This window comes from Chelmon rostratus, chromosome 14 (assembly GCF_017976325.1).
Source record: "Chelmon rostratus isolate fCheRos1 chromosome 14, fCheRos1.pri, whole genome shotgun sequence".
Classification (NCBI taxonomy): Eukaryota; Metazoa; Chordata; class Actinopteri; order Chaetodontiformes; family Chaetodontidae; genus Chelmon; species Chelmon rostratus.
In genome coordinates, this window is record NC_055671.1 from 24,737,386 (window position 1) to 24,754,548 (window position 17,163).

The 17,163-nt window shown below is 44.6% G+C and overlaps 1 protein-coding gene across 2 annotated transcripts in view; it reads right to left on the reverse strand.

Annotated features, from left to right (window-relative positions):
• Positions 1-8,249: 8,249 nt before the first annotated feature.
• zbtb16a (zinc finger and BTB domain containing 16a) overlaps positions 8,250-17,163 on the reverse strand; it is a 134,040-nt gene continuing 125,126 nt past the window's right edge. The window contains exons 6-7 of one of the 2 annotated variants that reach the window (XM_041951767.1): positions 13,106-13,273; positions 8,250-9,520 (exon numbers count right to left, since the gene is read on the reverse strand). In XM_041951767.1, coding sequence (XP_041807701.1) covers positions 9,291-9,520; positions 13,106-13,273 — 398 coding nt within the window. In that variant the 3' untranslated portion in view covers positions 8,250-9,290. Of the gene's footprint in view, positions 9,521-13,105; positions 13,277-17,163 lie in introns of both variants that reach the window. The other variant, XM_041951766.1, reaches the window with a different exon arrangement.

A 17,163-nucleotide genomic window follows, 5' to 3' on the forward strand; every position in this document is an offset into this window, starting at 1 on the left:
GACAGTAAATTAATTGGAAACAATTTTGATCACATGAAAATGTAATGTTTTTTTCATTTGAATTATTTTCACATTTTTTGGTTGGACAAAACAAACAACCAGCTCCAACAGTAAAATCCTGCTTCGACATGAACGACTGAGTCACAATAATCTAATGAGATCAGATAGAACAGCAGATCAGACAGAACAGGAGAACAGATAGAACAGATAGAACAGTAGAACAGTCACACTGAGTACTTTTACTTCTCATATATTAACTACATTTTCCTGATTTTAATTTCGTACTTTTACTGTAAGATTTTAAATCCAGGACTTGCAACAGAGCATTTTTTTACAGTGTGGTATTAAAACTTTACTGAAGCAAAAGATCTAAATAGTTCCTCCACTCCTGTGCTAAGCTAGGCTAACCAGCACCACCTTAACATGCAAGTTTGGACTGATAACCATCCACCTTCTCATCTTTCCTTTGGTTTTGGAGCTGTTTTATTCAGTGACACACTGGAACAGTCAGCGCCGGCTGTACGTCAACATGTTTGCAGGTTAGATGTGAGATTGAGCAAAGAAACAAAATGAAATGTTTAATAAATGGAAACACAACAATGGAGCTCAACATGAACGACAACCGGCCACAAAAAGACTCATCTAGACCTTGTTCAGGTCAATCTACCCCCAACATTTTCCGTCTCGACTCGCTTCCTCTGTAATGACGATCACGCGTGTGTGACGATGGAGGTGCACGCGTGCACACGCCCTGCATATCTAATGATCGCGGCGTTTATGACCTCTGTGGCACAAGAGGCAGAGCAGACAAAAGGCAGTCAGGCTTGAAGTGCTGCAGCAGTTACCATTAGCACATCCCAGCCAGGTGGTGAGGGTGCAGCAGACAGCGCAATGCGCCTCCACAGTGAACATGTGTGTGAGCATACAGCGGGCTGCCGACGGTGAGCGGCGGCGTTTAGTCAGGCGCTCAGGTTTGAACTGTCATGAAATGATAATTCAAATGAATGTCTGCAGGGAACATTTTGCTTTTTTGCTTCAGTACATGTTTTAAAGATGTTTTGCTCTTTAAAGGACCAGTGTGGAGGATGTAGTGGCATCTAGTGGTGAAGCTGCAGATTGCAACCTTCGCCTCACCCGCCTCTATTTGCCCTTAAAAATGTGAAAACACAAAAGGTGCCCTTTAGAGTCAGTGTTTGGTTTGTCCGCTGTGGGCTGCTGTAGAAACATGGCGGAGCTCATTCTAAAGTAATGAAAACACAATGATTCTCGTGGCTCTGCCCACCTCAGAAATCTGATTGGCCACCTGAAGTGCCACCCCATTATCCTAAAGTATGATTGGGTATGTGCCTAGTGAGGGGTGGGACCTACCTTCAAACCAAATGTTCGATGAGTTTTTGTTGAATTTGCGTTGTTTTTTTGTCTTTGTTGCTCACTGCGGAAGGTCAAATTTCTTTTTGAGGACTTCCAGAATAACGGATGGAAGCTTCACATTATATTTGCATGGTGCTGTTGTGTTGACATGTGGTGGGACTACTTGTCTTTTATATCTTTTAAATTTACTTATTTTAAGTCGCTTTGGAGAAAGCCGTCAGCTACATGAATGTAAAAATTAAACAGAGGAATAACAGTCTGGACACATCACTGTTTTCAGTCACTAATGAAAACATACTCATGAAGATTAGATTCCGTTTTTTGACGATAAATCCCCTAAAATCCTACAAACTAGACCTTTAAAGCACGACGCCACCCACATTATTCTTTCAGACCAGAAAACTTTGACGGATTTATGGGCTACACTTCCTTTATGGAGGAACTGTGCAGTATAATTATGGTACAGTTACTGTTGTGTGGCAACTTTTCATTCAGTCATTCTGAAAAGTAAAATACTTGAGCACAAATACATTTCATTCAAAACAGCCATCAGTTGAGGACTCAGTTCATCCCTCTCCAGGTGTTTATACATGCATGTTTCATTCGTTTTGCTGTCGGAAACGTCCGTCTCCATCCACTTTAATGGACAAAATTAAATCTAATTTGCTAAACTGTTTGTGGCCGACGCTTCCTCGACCTCACCTGTCAGTGAACCAGTGAGCGTGCTCCAAGCGGCCGGCTGGAAAAGGTCATGTTGTAGAGCAGCGGGGGCAGAAGAGGTTACAGTGAAGTGCCTGCAGGTACAGTAATGTGTTAACTTCCTATCAGCAGGGCAGAAGCTGAACGCTGAGTTTAAATGAGATACAGCAGGGCAAAAGATTTCACATGTCAAATCACCGTGTGTCAGCGCTCACTCAGGACATACACTGAATTCATGTTTGGGCAACCTGCGAACACTAAAATCAAACAAATACACGCTAACTTTTCAGTTTAAATGAAGCTACGGGTCATTTGTCTGCAAACGATACCAGAAACCGGCAGAAAAGACACAGGCCGAACCTTCATCAGTGGAGTGAAAGAGGTAAGTAAACTAACCTGCATGCATGTAAAGCTTGTCCTGACTGGTGCCGGAGGAAACGTTACAGGGTCGTTACAGTCAAAAGGATTCATCCTCTCGGGAGCATGAACGTGTTCAGTAAATCTCAGCTGAGGAGAGAAGAGTCAGCATTTAATGCCAATAAATAGTTCTGTGCTGCTTGTGCTTCAGTGTGCTGTAGGTGCATTTTAAATGAATGCTCAGGTGCTCCGCGTACATGAAGGTGCAACAAATATTAGGAAATATATGCACTGGATGTTTAATGTCATTAATTCTATGCAACTAAGATGCAAAAAAGCATCAAGTTTTGATACACCCTGTATATAAAGAAGGTAAAGTAATACAATAATTCGATGCCATTGAAGCTTTTGATTCACTGGACTGAAAAACTGAAGTACTGTGATTCATCTCGAGCTACACGATGAAACAATGAAGTATTTTTTTGAAGCAAAAGTCGAGCAGATCAAACAAACACAGCTACAACGTGTTAATTTTGAGTTTGATCCTACAGCCACCTCACGTTCTTTAAAAAGTCCAACAAATATGGAGCCAGAAAGACGGCTAAGACAGACAACATGAAGTCCATTTTTTATTTTTTTCTAACCGCAGATTGAAAGTATACAACTGAACATCATGATTTGATTTTTATTATGAGACTCATAAATAAAAATACAAAAAAATTCCACTACAAAAAACAATCTACTGTTAGTAGGATGTAAAAAAAGAAATATACTTTATATTTTCACTATCAAAGGCACAACATTGACTTTAGTGACAACATGGAGAAGAGGACCTGCAGCATTAAATCTTTTATTTTTCCTTTTTATTTTTTTTCACACTCCATCAGAGAACACTGAAATGTTACAAAGAGAGGTGTCTGATTCTACATGGAAAGAAACAAAAAAGAACAACCTCTATATCAACAGACGGTGGCTATAGATTGGTGGCACAGCTCAACAGGAAACGTACTGCCACGGGAAAAAAAATAGCACGTTGTCGCTGGAAAAGACAAAGGACCTTTGCAAAGCTCTAATGCAAATTTCAAAAAAATTACACAACTGACAACAATAAGAGAACAAAATAAAGAAAATAAAAAATAATAATTGGGCACCTTCTAAGATTAGGCTAAGATTAGGTGCTGAGGTAGACAAAAACTATAACAATTCAAATCATAATAAAAACACTATTTTCTTAATACAGAGCAACTTGACTGGCACTTGTGCTGTCACAACAATGGAGGAGAGAAGTAGCACAGACAAGCCAGGGAAAGACAGAGAGAAAAGCTTCGTTACATAAAAAGCTTTGTTATGCTTGGTCCGACAGGGCAATTGGTCCTCAGTGCTAATATAAAAAAATACAATGTCTTGGTGCTTTGTTACTCAAACAGTTTTTAGTCTAGACCTCGATGGCACATGCATTGCAACACTGCATGAAATGGCTACTTTGTTCTAGAAACACCACACCAAAACACAGAGTGCCAGCTCCAGGGATGCCATGATTCCTCTCTGACGAATTTCACCCCCCCCCCCCCCCCCCCCTCCAAACGCATTGTGTAGGAAAGAAAAAGTACTTAAAAAAAAAACTGAAGCGAAGCAGAAGGGGAACACCCCAGTGCCAACCTTCCCACACGGAGGTTTTCTTTATTTTTTCAAGAGCAATACAAAGTTCTCATCAGCAAACCTGTTGCTGACGAAAAAAGAGGAGAAGCAGAAACGGCGATCTGAGTGGAGGACCAGACTTGGGGCTGAATTTGCTCGCAGAAAAACAATTTCAAGGAGCAGATTTCGTCCTGAAAGCAAGTTTCGCCACTGCAGCCCGTCTGGATTCCAGTAAATATTCCTTTTGCTTTGTTTTGTGTCGCTAAATAAATGCTTTTGGGTGCCAATCACAGGGTACGGCCTAAGAAAAGAAGTGAATGCAGAATCCCAGTTGCTATTTCAATAGCATTCAGGGTTTATTGCAGTCCTTGAAAAAGAAGCCCTGCTCTATTCAGGATTAAAAAAAAAAAAAAAAATCAGGTCATTTTCGAGCGTCATGACATCCCTAGGGTGCTGGAGACACCATTTTTATTTTCTTCTGAAAATACAGAAACTAAGCAGATATAGATGGATATTTTTGTTGAACAAATTCCATTTTTAGGCACAAAGATAGTACAGAAACATTGGAGGAACACTGAGGGAAGAACTATAACGATGCCAATGTATATATATATTTTTTTCCAACAGAGAAAAAAAAAGTGGCATAGAATATCATTTTATTTTGTATCTGATCTGATTAGTGCATTTTTCCACTAATACACACACACACACGCACACACGCACACACATACGCACACACATAGCTACACACTCTTGTACGCACTCTTTCACCCGCACGAAAAAGTAGAAAACATTCAGAGGACGATGATAGGAACAATGTGACTGATCAGGTCTTGCATTGTGGTGGTTCAGACTGAGCCGTGACTGGGTATATTATAGTGGGTGGATATTATACGAGGGTGAAAAAGCCCCTCAGCTCACAGTGTTTGAGAATTAAATGGCAAGACACCACGGGACATGCCATCCCTTCTTCTTTTTTTTTTCAAATACAAAAACAAACAAACAAAAAAAATTACGTTGACAGTCAAGTTTGATTGAAAAATTGTGAGTGACAAGTACTAATTGGTCGGTTTGGCAGCGTCCTCCTGCCGTCCCGTTTTTTATCATCTTTTTTTTTCCCCCGTTTTATTTTTTATGTCGTTTTTTTTTTTTTTTTCCACATACACACACTCGTAAAATTTGTGGCGGATAGATTTAGTCCTTCACCTACAATGCAATTGACATCCAGAAAGCGACACTTATTATTACAATATGTTCACACAAATGATTTTTTTGTCCAACGATATCAAAGAGGAGCAAGGCAAAAATGATTCACACCCAGAGAGAGAAAAAAAACAGGTAAAAAAAAGAAATACAAATATTTGTGCCCTGCTGTAACCCTCCACAAATGGAAAAAGGACTGACACTGAATACAAAAATATCACAATTTTTATATATCAAATTGCCTCTGTTGGCTCTTGTTCAGGAATACGCTCATTTCTCAAGAGAGCTTGTCAGCCGAGAGAATCTCTATTTTTAACCTCCTGGTTTTTCTTTTTTGATTACCACTTGCAGTTCCAATTGTCCAACGCACTCTGCATCGCTGCAAACATGACCTGTCCTGGGCGGTTCAGCGGTTTGGATGAACCTTCTGTTTTTTTTTCACATTACAAAACTACACTTCTATTCACATATTTTCAAGTTTAAATTCTTGTTTTTAAACCCTCCTAAAAAGCAATAGTACTTCCTCTTATCTGCCACATCCCTCTTACTCATCACTTAAGGCTTCAAAATTGCTTTTTTTTCTCTGCTCGTCTGTGGTTGGAGGTGCAGGGGGAGACTATAAGAGAAGAATAAACATCCATTTGAATGACTTTTCAAATCCTATTAACCTCTACTTTTGTTATCTCTTACCCTTTTATATACATTTTGCTTAAAAACACAATCATAAATCAACTTTTGAAAAAAAAAAAGCATGAGATGAAGTAGCAACGATGAAATAATGCAAAACACAAACACACACAAAAAAATGTGCTTTTGCCAGAAAATGAAAACAACTTAGAGGTAGCTTTTATAACAAATGACCAAACCTTCCGGCTCATTAACAAGCGGGGTTAATAATACCAAGTTTGGTAACAAGTAATGCACAAAGAAATACACGACATTAGAAAACAAAATCTCTTCACCGTGGCACTTAATTTTTCTGCGTACACATTGCTTCATCATGTTGTGCAATGCGTCTTCTCCACATACGCTCATGAACAAAAAAAAAAAAGGGAAACAAAGGGGAAAATTAAAAATACACAAGCAACATGAGGTCACAAAACGAGGTAATTCAAGTACGATGTGTTGAGATCAAACTCAAGGTCAATAATAACAACAATAACAACAACAACAGGAGACGAGAGAGACGAAGCACAGGGACAAAACCACAGAGAAAGGGCTGATTTATTCTGTCGTCTTACTGGTCGCCCCCTAAGCTGCTGGGCCGTGTCTCGTCCCATCAGTGATTTCCCCCTTTTCCACCGGCCGTTTGGATATGTCATCACCCCGGTAGCTTCTGTGACATGCAGTGATGCTCATTAAAGCCTCAGGTTCAACTGTAACACCTGTGGCCGTGTTAGTCATACGGGTGTAAAGCTGCGTTTCGGAGACGTCGGAAAGTCGGGAACTCTCACCTCTTCCTCTTCAAAATAAACCTTTCAGTTTGAGCTGTGGGACTTTTTGGAGCAGGAATATCCAGAGTTGCGTTTCTTGTGTTTTGCAGCATATAAATTAAATGCTACACATACAGCCGACCACAAGGGGGCACAGGCCGATAACTGAGCCGAGGGTCCCGACTGGCTCCCGCTCTCTGCGCGTTAGTGTGCACAGGTATTCAACACGGACAGTAGAGTACACACAGCATCTTAGTTGCAGTTTGCTTAAAGCCCCAGTGGTAATTTCAATAAGTGCAAATATATTTGGGAACGTGCACCATTTAAACACAATATCTGTAACAGGACTACAGGAAAGGACCCCGACGACGTCCTTCGTTCAGTTGATATTTTACTCCAGTGGTGCATATTCTCAAACTAAAGTCTACTGACACACAGTGAATACGAGGCTTCAGGGGCCATGGGTCCCTCTTCGCTGTGCCCAGTGATCATTCCAGCCTTGCTTCAAACACTAGAGTTGGAATCTGAAGATCACAAGACGCGCAAGTCCCCAAAATGTGATCTGTTTCAGCTCTGTCCCAAGATCATTTTAAACGAAAAACTTGATACTGAACGATTACACATTCATTTCAAATGTAAAATAGCATTTACAGCTGCTAGCTCGTTAGCTAGTGTATGAGCTGTTGAGCGGGGAACAGTGTTTGATGCTGGATGGAGAAAATCCTCCAAACTGAACCCCTGGAGGGCCTCTAACAACCTCCGAGGTGGGAATTATAGATTTCCGACTTCCAGCGAAAGGCAGCGTTAACCTGCAACGTTTGCTAACGCAGCCTGGTGCGAACCTGGCTCACAGTCTTTCACATTCATGTTTTGATGCCATATAACAGTCTTCAACCTGCCACACCGCCTTTGACGAGCGCTACAGGTGTGCAGCTAAGGCATTCCCAGCACTTCCTCAACATTCACTCCGAGCGGTCGAAGTCGCAGGACTCCCACGGAAAGCAGCGGTTAACCATTTTCCCATTTTGTTTTCCATCTGTGTGGTGAACGGACAGATCTGCTGCGGTCAAAGTGTTACTGTTCATGTGTCAGTTTGTGTGGTTTATCATTAGTGTGAGATACCGAGAGTCGTCTGGTTAATGTACATGGATAAATGCGGTCCAGTTATCTATTGCTGAGTAGGTGTACAGGCTGGGTTTAATGTGGCGTGCTGTCATAGAGAGAGTTATGATTTCATGACAAAAGATATAACTTGCAGACATCAAACAGAGACTGTTGTCGTAATTTCGTTTAACCTGTGCAATCAAGCCGCGATAAACTGCGATGCAGAGCTTAAAAAAAAAAAAGATATGATGAAAGAGTGACGCAGGTTAGCCTCGGCTCTCGGGGGGAGAACCGCGGGTGGCCCGTGGTGACTCGACTGTCTCCAGCCCTCATCTGACAGAGATGCAGAACCAGGAAGACTACTGAGAAAACTGGGGAGACTTCCAACAAAAAAGCAGCACTAGCACCCCCCCCCCCCCCCCACCCCCCCCCCCCCCCCCCCCACCCCACAATCAAACCGGTGCTCGGTTTGCAGTATTTTAGTGCTCCAATTCATCCAGTTCAACTGTTTCGTCTCCTGCATACGCTGCTGATTCTCAGGGGCTATCTCGCTGCCACCGCCGGCGTGTGAAGGGTCTCGAGTGTGGACAGGAAACGCAGGCGGATTTCTGTGAAAACTGATGTGTGTGTGTGTGTGTGTGTTCTGCACGGGCAGAAACGACGGGAGGTTGCAAAGCAGACACATTCCCCGTTAGAGATGGAAAGAATTCGGGTCATTCAGACTGTGGAGCGTACGTTTCTTTAACTGGTTCTGGTGAAACTGTTCTCTATGTCCCAGTCGTCCTCTAAGATAGCTACCGTGACGTGAAGGTTTGTGGCCACGAGGAGGACTTTGGCTTCTGAAGGCCAGCAGTTCCTCGAGACCTGGAAAGCAAACCGTGACGTGATGAGCCGGGGGCCTAAACCTACTCTCACATTCACATGTTGTTCATGTGATCCAAACTAGTGTGACCAAACAGAGCGAGTGTAAACAAAACAAACCAAACTTTCCCCTCGAACTGAAAATGGAGTGAAAATCCGCTCCGCGTTGGCCTGAATGTGTCGCTTCAGATAGCCCTTGAGAATCTGCTTTCGCACCCGTGTGGCAGCAGCATCCGGAAAGTCACCTCCGTGCAGCTCGCTGGCTTTACGGCGCTGCATGAAATGACCTGAAACAACAACGCAGTTGCAGATGTAGTGAATGACCCGGTGAATCCGAACAATGGTGGAGAATGTCTCTCCGTGTCCAAGTCTTCCTCTTCTTCCCACTTTTGTCCCATCATCACCACCCTTTTTACCCCGTCGGTTGCCGCCGCCTTTGCATGAAAAGAAAAAAGAGAAAACAAACCCTCTTGCTTTCGAGTCTCTCGCCGTTGACGTTCCTCAATCGTCAACCCCTCCTCCACGGCCTCACGCCTCCTCTCCGCTCAATTACATTCCCCTCACCTCTCCACCCCGTCCCCACCCTCACACGTACCCTCCCTCTCTTCCTTCGCTCTCCTGGCCTCAGACGTAGCAGAGGTACAGGTAGGTCTTCTCTATGCGCCAGTCTGGGGGGATGTCCTCCGGCTTGTGGCCTTTCATGTGCTTCTGCATGGCTGACAGGCTGGGGCAGTACTCCAGGCAGATGGTGCATTGGTAGGGCGAGGCGCCGTTGTGGGTGCGCAGGTGCTTGATCATGGCCGAGTAGTCCCTGGATCGCTGGTGGCACAGCTTGCACTCGAATGGCTTCTCACCTAAGGACGGGAGGGCGGGGTTGAAGACAACAGTCGTGTTAGAGATAGAGACATTCAGCGACATTATTACACCCATGTTGATGGATGTTTGCGACGTGCCTATTAATCTGAAAATTAATGCATCTGCATCAGAAATCAATTGAAAGGGAAGGAAACAGCTGCTTTTATCATATTATCTTAATGCAACATGAAAATGCATCGACTGTGTTTCCACTAATGCCAATAAAGAATATTCTGGAGAAAGAAAGCATCGTTGTAGGTGCAGTGTAATATTGTTTGCATGACATGTCAGCATGTTTCATCTTTATTGTTGGCTTTATATTTTTGCACACACTGTTTGACTGTGAGAAATGATATTTCCATCCCTCCGTATGTGCTGTACATTGAAAGTGACGATAAAGTTGACTTTTGTAGTTTTGGCCGTCATTTCCTGTCAGCTGTGATACCTTCCTGGGAGCACAGTGACGCTGCTGAGGGGAGAAGACACACAAAGCCTTCGTTTCCTCCGTTAAACGACTTTGACTAACTTGGAGGTTTGTTTTGAGCTCATCTGACTGCTCATGTCGCACACTTCTGTTTTTATGATCTTGGCGGTTAGCTCTCTGACAGCGCGAATTATCCTCGAATGGCAGTTCGACGCTGCCGCACGTGAAACCTGTCGCGTGAGAAGCGAAAAAAAGGGAAGAGGCTTCAGAATGTCCCATCGCCACTAATCCAGACGGCACAGATTTCACCCTGTTGGCCCACAAGAAATTCTGCCGTTATGATAATTGGCCTGTGCACACAGTAAGTGACAAGTCAAAACCCAGGAGTGAAATCTCAACTGTCTTCTGAACAGTAAAAGACCACACTGCCTCTTTAAAGTCATTCCAACTGCCCCCAATAATTGGTACGACTCAAAGGAGAAAGGATGAATGTACAGTAGTGGAGTTGAGCTCTGAGAGACGGTATCAACACAGAGCCATCGAACTATCGCGCTAACAAAATGATCTTCTAATTATTCGTGTGTTTGAGGGGATAAAAATCCTTTTTGTTCAGCCTTTATCAATTTTCACTACCGCCTTTATTAAAAAGACCCCACTGCATCGGGGGTCCGGAACCACGCGAGGCCTTTTTTCCACATCACGATGTGCAACAGAAGAAAATGAAAAGAGATGTCCTGCTATTTAATCGAATGTGCAACTATCGAACGTGGCAGCAGAGGCTTCAGAGACCACGCAGAGAATGACTTGCTTTAGATCTCCGTCTGAAAACCACCAACACTCTGAAGTTGTGACATCTGAATGTCGATGCCGACTCTGAGATGCAGCTGAAGGCGTCGGAGAAAGTTTCTAAAGCTGGAATGTGCGTGTGTTTCTTGCCCCGTCCGACTTTGTTGCAGCGATGTCAGCAAGTTCGCAGATCTCACCAAGTACTTTGGTGAGTACAGTTTCCATAAATGCTATTTCAAAGCTGCGAAAATAAGAACTGAGTCACGATAGACCAGAGTCATCCTCTGAGAGAAGACTTGAGATAAGAACGATTGATAAGATTTGATCAAATTCAAATTAGGGGCTAAAATTCCAGGAATATGTGACGTTTAAGTGCCTGGTATTTCAGTTGTAAACCACAGCTAATCAGCTAATCTGCGGTGCATTACACAAAGTACTGCTCCTGCCATGAAAACTCCTGAAGGTGTCATAAATCAAAGAGCAGCGCTGCTTTCTTGCTGTGGGGGGGCTGCTATATTCAGGAGGCACATTTCAATTCAGCAACAGCAGCCATCCTAAATGTGCTAATGATTTGAGTGATGGCAGGGAATAATCCGCCAGCGCTCAAGCCGGCAGACGCAAATTAGACATGTAAATGCTGACCTTTACCAATGGCATTTGAAACGAGCTGTCGGAAGTGATCTGGCCCGGCGCTCGCTGTCACCTTTCAGCTGCAGCCTCTCGCACACGTGTGCTGGCGAAACGGGCCTCGCGCCTCCGCCGCTCGCTCGGCCCGTTCTCCCGGAGCCCTGGTTAACCTTGACCTCCGCGGGGGCTCGGTTATGGTGCCATTTAGCCAATAAGCATAAATCCAGCGCCGCGGCTCGTCGTGTGTTTGCTTTGCCGCGGTGTGGACACCTGCATTCTGTTGATATCGATAACCACACTGTAAACAGGGTCGCCCCAAATAACCAGCTAATAATGAATTGCAAATGGGGCTCAGGTATTGATCCGCCATTGGCATTTGGGATGTGTGGAGAGGAGGGGGCGGGGGGGTTAGGTTGCCAATGTCGATGATTCATCAAGCGGCTCCCTTTTGTGCGAGGTGGCCTTTGACTGTGAGCTTGTCACTTGCTCTTGTTATCTGCTGTTGCTCTCCGGCTTAACGCAAAGCCCCCTCCCCCACACAAAAGGGGAAAGGGTGGACGGAGGGGAGCCAATTATTGGACAGGCTGCCTTGATAGTGTGGCTTAACAGCTGGCTTATTGAATGGGAGATGGGGGGGGGGGCGCTGCTGTGTGTGTGTGCGTTAGGGAAAAAGAGATGGTGAGGAAGCATAAAGACTTGGCCGTGTGCCACGCTGGCGAGCACTCGAGGTATCCTCGCTCAGTCTGGTTTGTGGCGTGCACTCGTTCTCCAGGGCAGCCAGCTTATCACTGTGTCAACATCTTTATGGGGCTCTAAATATACTGGGATCAATACAAAGTCTTCTGAGACATCCATCTACTGTATCACGGCAACAAAGATATTCATCTGTTCTGGTCTGCGCCTTGCAACTTGGATTTCCTGCAACAGAGTCCTTCAACAGGCTCCAAAAGCTGCATCACGTTTCAACACTGTAGTCGTATGAGGGCCAATCAGATATAATGTTGCACTCACGCTAAATCAGGAGAAATGGAAGACTGAGATGACGTCAATCAATATCGATGAGTGTAAAAAAAAGAAACACGCAATTACCTCATAGAAAAATACGTTTTTTAAGCACAAAACTGTTTTAAAAGGAATAGTTCAGTCAATATCAGTCTCACGTCTGTGCACAGAGCTGGAGTCAGGATGTTGTTAGCTTAGCATAAAGACTGGGAGCAGGGGGGAACAGCTAGCCTGGCTCTGTCCAGATCTCAGAAATAGCTCCTGCTGGGTTAACCTGTGCACATCAACAGGAATGTATGCTGTTACCACACCCGGTGGAACTACAATCCTGATTCCAAAAGATGGGACGCTGTGTAAAACAGGAGACCGCTGACCCTTTGAAAGCACTACAAGGACAGTATATTTATTGTCTGACCTCATCAATCGTTGATTTTTGTAAATATCTGCTTATTCTGAAGATGCAGCAACACGTTTCACTTGTGAATGACTGCATTCTGTTTTTATTCATGCTGTACTTTTTTGGTTGTACTTCCACAACAGTGAGGTTGCCAGGTTCGGTGCCATCGCACAGACCAAAACCTGATCTGGCAACCTGTGCTGTAGCTTGAAAGGGCAGAAAGGTAAACTTTTGCAAAATAAAAGAAAATAGCTCCAGCACACAACAGTTCCTTTGATTATCAGCACCAATAAAGCAGCGTTTTTCTCTTCAAACACCGTTCTGGCAGTCGGATGTTGACGGCAGTACCTGTGTGCACACGGTAGTGGGTTTCCAGCTGGTGCTTGAGGCTGAACTTCTTCCCACAGCCGTTACATTCATAGGGCTTCTCCCCGGTGTGGATGCGTTTGTGGCCCTTCAGCGTGCTCTCATCTCGAAAGCAGCTCCCGCAGAACTCACACTCATATGGGTGGTCCCCTGCTGAAAAGTGGAGAACAAGAAGCAAAGTTCACTTCATCTGCAGACGAGACCTGAAAAGGGGGAAAGCACTCGAGCTCCTGGCTGGAGGGCGGAAATACGAAGCTTTGCTTTCGTTTACATGCACAAATTCATGGGAGTGTTGTTAAAAATTAAACCAAAGTCCAGATTAGAAGAGGAATCTTTGATGCCGCCTGAGTTTGCTGGATGTAAGCATACAGTTGTGATACCGAACGGCAGCTACGTTACTGAATGTGTTGAATAGATTATTTTGGCGGTTTTATGCGCGGTGCCAGAACAACAGGCGTTTAATGGATACCCACGCCACACGCCTTTAATTCCTGCAGACAAATGCACCCCGTCTTTTGTCTGTCTCTGCAAATCACCTGCGCTGCTGTTCTGCTTTGTGTAAAGCCTTTAATAATTGTAGCCTGTCATGGCTGTTCGCCGGCCACGAGATGTATTATTGACCATGTGGTCTCTCGGTGCCTGGATAACCTGCGTATGTGGATATATACTGTTCAATTTGCCTTTTTTCTGTTTTTGATCGAACACACTGAATTCCTGCTGTTACGGCTGCAGTATTTTGGGATTTAAAACATTTAATGGAACATTTTTAATGCTTAAATGAGAACAATATAAATGTGTATCACCATCTGCGTCTCCATACCATCCCATTCACTGTCAGTATACTGTGTGTTTCTATTCATGGCTCCTTTGTCTAATCCTTTCACACTGGGTAAATGTATCCTCACTTTTTATTTACAGAGCGCCACATTTCCATTCTGAGACATTAGAGTCATTTCAGGCACCAGGCTGGCAGCGGCTGTACAGTATGTGTGCCTGCAGAAATGAAAATGACAACAGGCATCACGTTGTGCTCCTCAGGCTGCCGGAGCACAGGTCCCCACAGGGCAGCTGTAATGGATATTCAGATGTCAATGATCAGGGATATTATGATTTGCAGGAGGCTCTCACCAGCGGTCCAAAGACTAATTGTATTCTGTTGTTTGATGAGGAGCTGCTCCTTGCGTCATTTGCCCCCACCCTGGGTTACACTCTCCAGCCAAGTAATGTTGTGGATATTTATTAATGTATTTCACTCCACCGCTGCAGGTTTAAGTCACCATCAATGACCTATGCCTTTCATTATCTGCCTGTCCGAGCAGCAACGTGCCAGGGAATAAATTGCATTTCTCGTTATGTGCTGCTGCTGCTGCCTCGCTGTTAAGAGACAATTTCCTTCCAAGCTGCATATTTTATTTAAGGTTTCATGTCCGTATGTACAGTATGCATATGTGTTTATTCGACTTATTTAGGGGGACAGACAGAAAGAGGAGGGAGAGGTGGACACCCTTCAAATGCTGCGATACTTTCATGGAAAAAATGGCTTTGGATGCTTTGTGATGTTGGACGCCTTCCCATTAAAGGGAAGCTTTGATGGGGATGGAGGCGTGAGGGAGGAGGGATAAAACTGAGACAGGGATGGAGCAGGGGATGTGGGTGTATATGGCGGCGGCGGTGGGGGCTGGGTAAAAATCAATAAAAGTGACAGTCTTTATTTGTCTGCGTGAAGTTATCAGTGGCTCCCGCTGTAAGACATTGTGCTCTTTCTAGCGTTTCAACCACAGCAGAGATCACAATCCATCACGGAGCTCGGTGGGCTCGCGCAACGCTACAAGAATAATAATTGAGCTCAGATTCACCTGCCTTTAATTAGGGCCTCTGATCAGACCAGCGAGTGGGATGCTAATACTCAGAGGAGGCCTGTGGTGGGTTATTTACGCTTAATGTCCTGTTGCTCCGCTAACGTCTGCTGTTAGCGAACATTATCAAAAATCTGGAATTATCGGCCTGTTGTCTGATTTTGCTTCAATATGAATACGTTCATTTAATTAAAAGAATAAACCAGTGTTTATGCATTATAGCATTTACTACAAAATATGCATACTTTGCCATTACCATTACCATTTACCATTTCACGTTGCAACTTGCACAGACTGGAGCTATAAACTGTGTATGTACAGTTTTTATATATTTGTCTGTTCTGCTCACAATCAAAATATCAGAGTTGTTCAACCTGCTTGAACTCACTTATCTCATCTTGTTTAAACTTTATCTGTTTGATGAAATATTCATTCAGGATTACAGTGACAGTGACATTTTGACATAATCTTCGAGTCTGAGCCCCCAAAACTAACAATGACAAACCCCAGCTAGTTTCACTCCGCTGTCACCCATAAAACTGGCTGCTGCAGCGGCTTCGCAACTATCCCGTTGATTGGGTGCGAGAAACCAACACATAATGCACCTCTTTTCTGTTTCTGCACATGCACACGGTAAAACTGAGCGCAGATGCGAGCGTGTCTGGTGTCAGCTGAGGCCTGAGAGAACAGATCGGTATGAAATGCAAAGCGGTGGCCGTCCGGCAGCATCCTGTTCCTGCTCACGATGCATCTCATGCATGTTATCTCCTGCGGCCACTCGGGGACGCCAAAGTGCAAAATTGCACCGCAGAGCCTTAAATAAATCAGACGCAGTTCTATAATCACATTGCGAGGATGTAAAGGGCTGGACAGGACTTCATTTTGTCAGGATATTCTCGTGGGGGCTTGTGAATAATGGGGACGTGTCCTCTGTCCATCCCAAATCTGCCATTATTACTTCCTATCTGCCTCTGTCCTCATTTCATCCCTTCCTTCCTTCCTTCCTCCCTTCTTTCCTCCCCTCCTGCCTTTTCTTTCTCTCTGGTCTGACCACATGGCAGGGAGGCCACAGATGAGGACCCAGCACAGTGAGGTGGAACTGCAGCATGGTGAGTGGACCCTTGGGTGCCCCCAAGCATCACCACCTGCGTCTTCTGACCCCCCCTCGCCGCCACCTCTACATTTACGCCCCCCCCCCCATCACCTCCTTTGACAACCCCAAGGCCTGCTGAGGGTGCCTGTGCCCGTGGGCACCCGGGGCGTGTTCATTATATACGGTAAGAGGCTGTAAATCACCGGGCTCCATCACTGCCAGGACCAGAACTGGCTCATTCTCTCTCTCTCCAAATTCAATTCAGTCCTCTCTCTCTCACGCTCTCTCTCTCTCTCTCTCTGGCTGTAGCGCTATCAAATACAGCTGCGAACACAAAACACCCCGCCATAGCAGACAGCAAATTGGCTCCGGGTTTAAAAAAAACACACACAGACACTTACACACAGACAGTGCACAACAACGGAATATTAATGAAGGCCTGGTCTGTAAAGAGTGTGTGTGCGTGTGTGTGTGTGTGTGTGTGTGTGTGTGTGTGTGTGTGTGTGTGTGTGTGGTGTTCAGGAAGGGGAATAGCACAGCTGCCATGCCTGCCACTGTTATAAGCTCACATTGTGTATCTGTGCATGAGAGCTTGAAGCTACGCTGCAGAGCACATACATGCATTAAAGACATATAGAGAAAATAAAGAGGCGACATGCAGCTGAGTGTGTGTGTGTGTAATATCCTGGCACGTTATGAGAAGGTGATGAAACCGCAGGTACGCGCAGGAGGCGAGAATAAAGACGCGGCGAGGGCGAGCGGGAGAGATGACATGATTAAGATGCTGAAATAAACACCATTAAATCAGCTTTTTCTTCCTCGTCCTAAATGGTGATCCAGTGTCAGAGCCTGCACCGGCGAGGCTGCTTTCAAAAGATAAGCCAGCAGACAGGTAAAATGAAGCACACGTAATGAAGGTCCATAAAAGTGCTTTTTGCAGCTTTCTGCTGTCAACTGATACAACACAATGGTGACTCAACCAATAGCCAGGCTCTATCTGTGAAGCTCCCTATGGCAGATGACCTGCCACAATCTGTCCATTAAAATTAGGCTGAATACTCCGAATTGAGATCTTGGTGTTATTTGGGAAT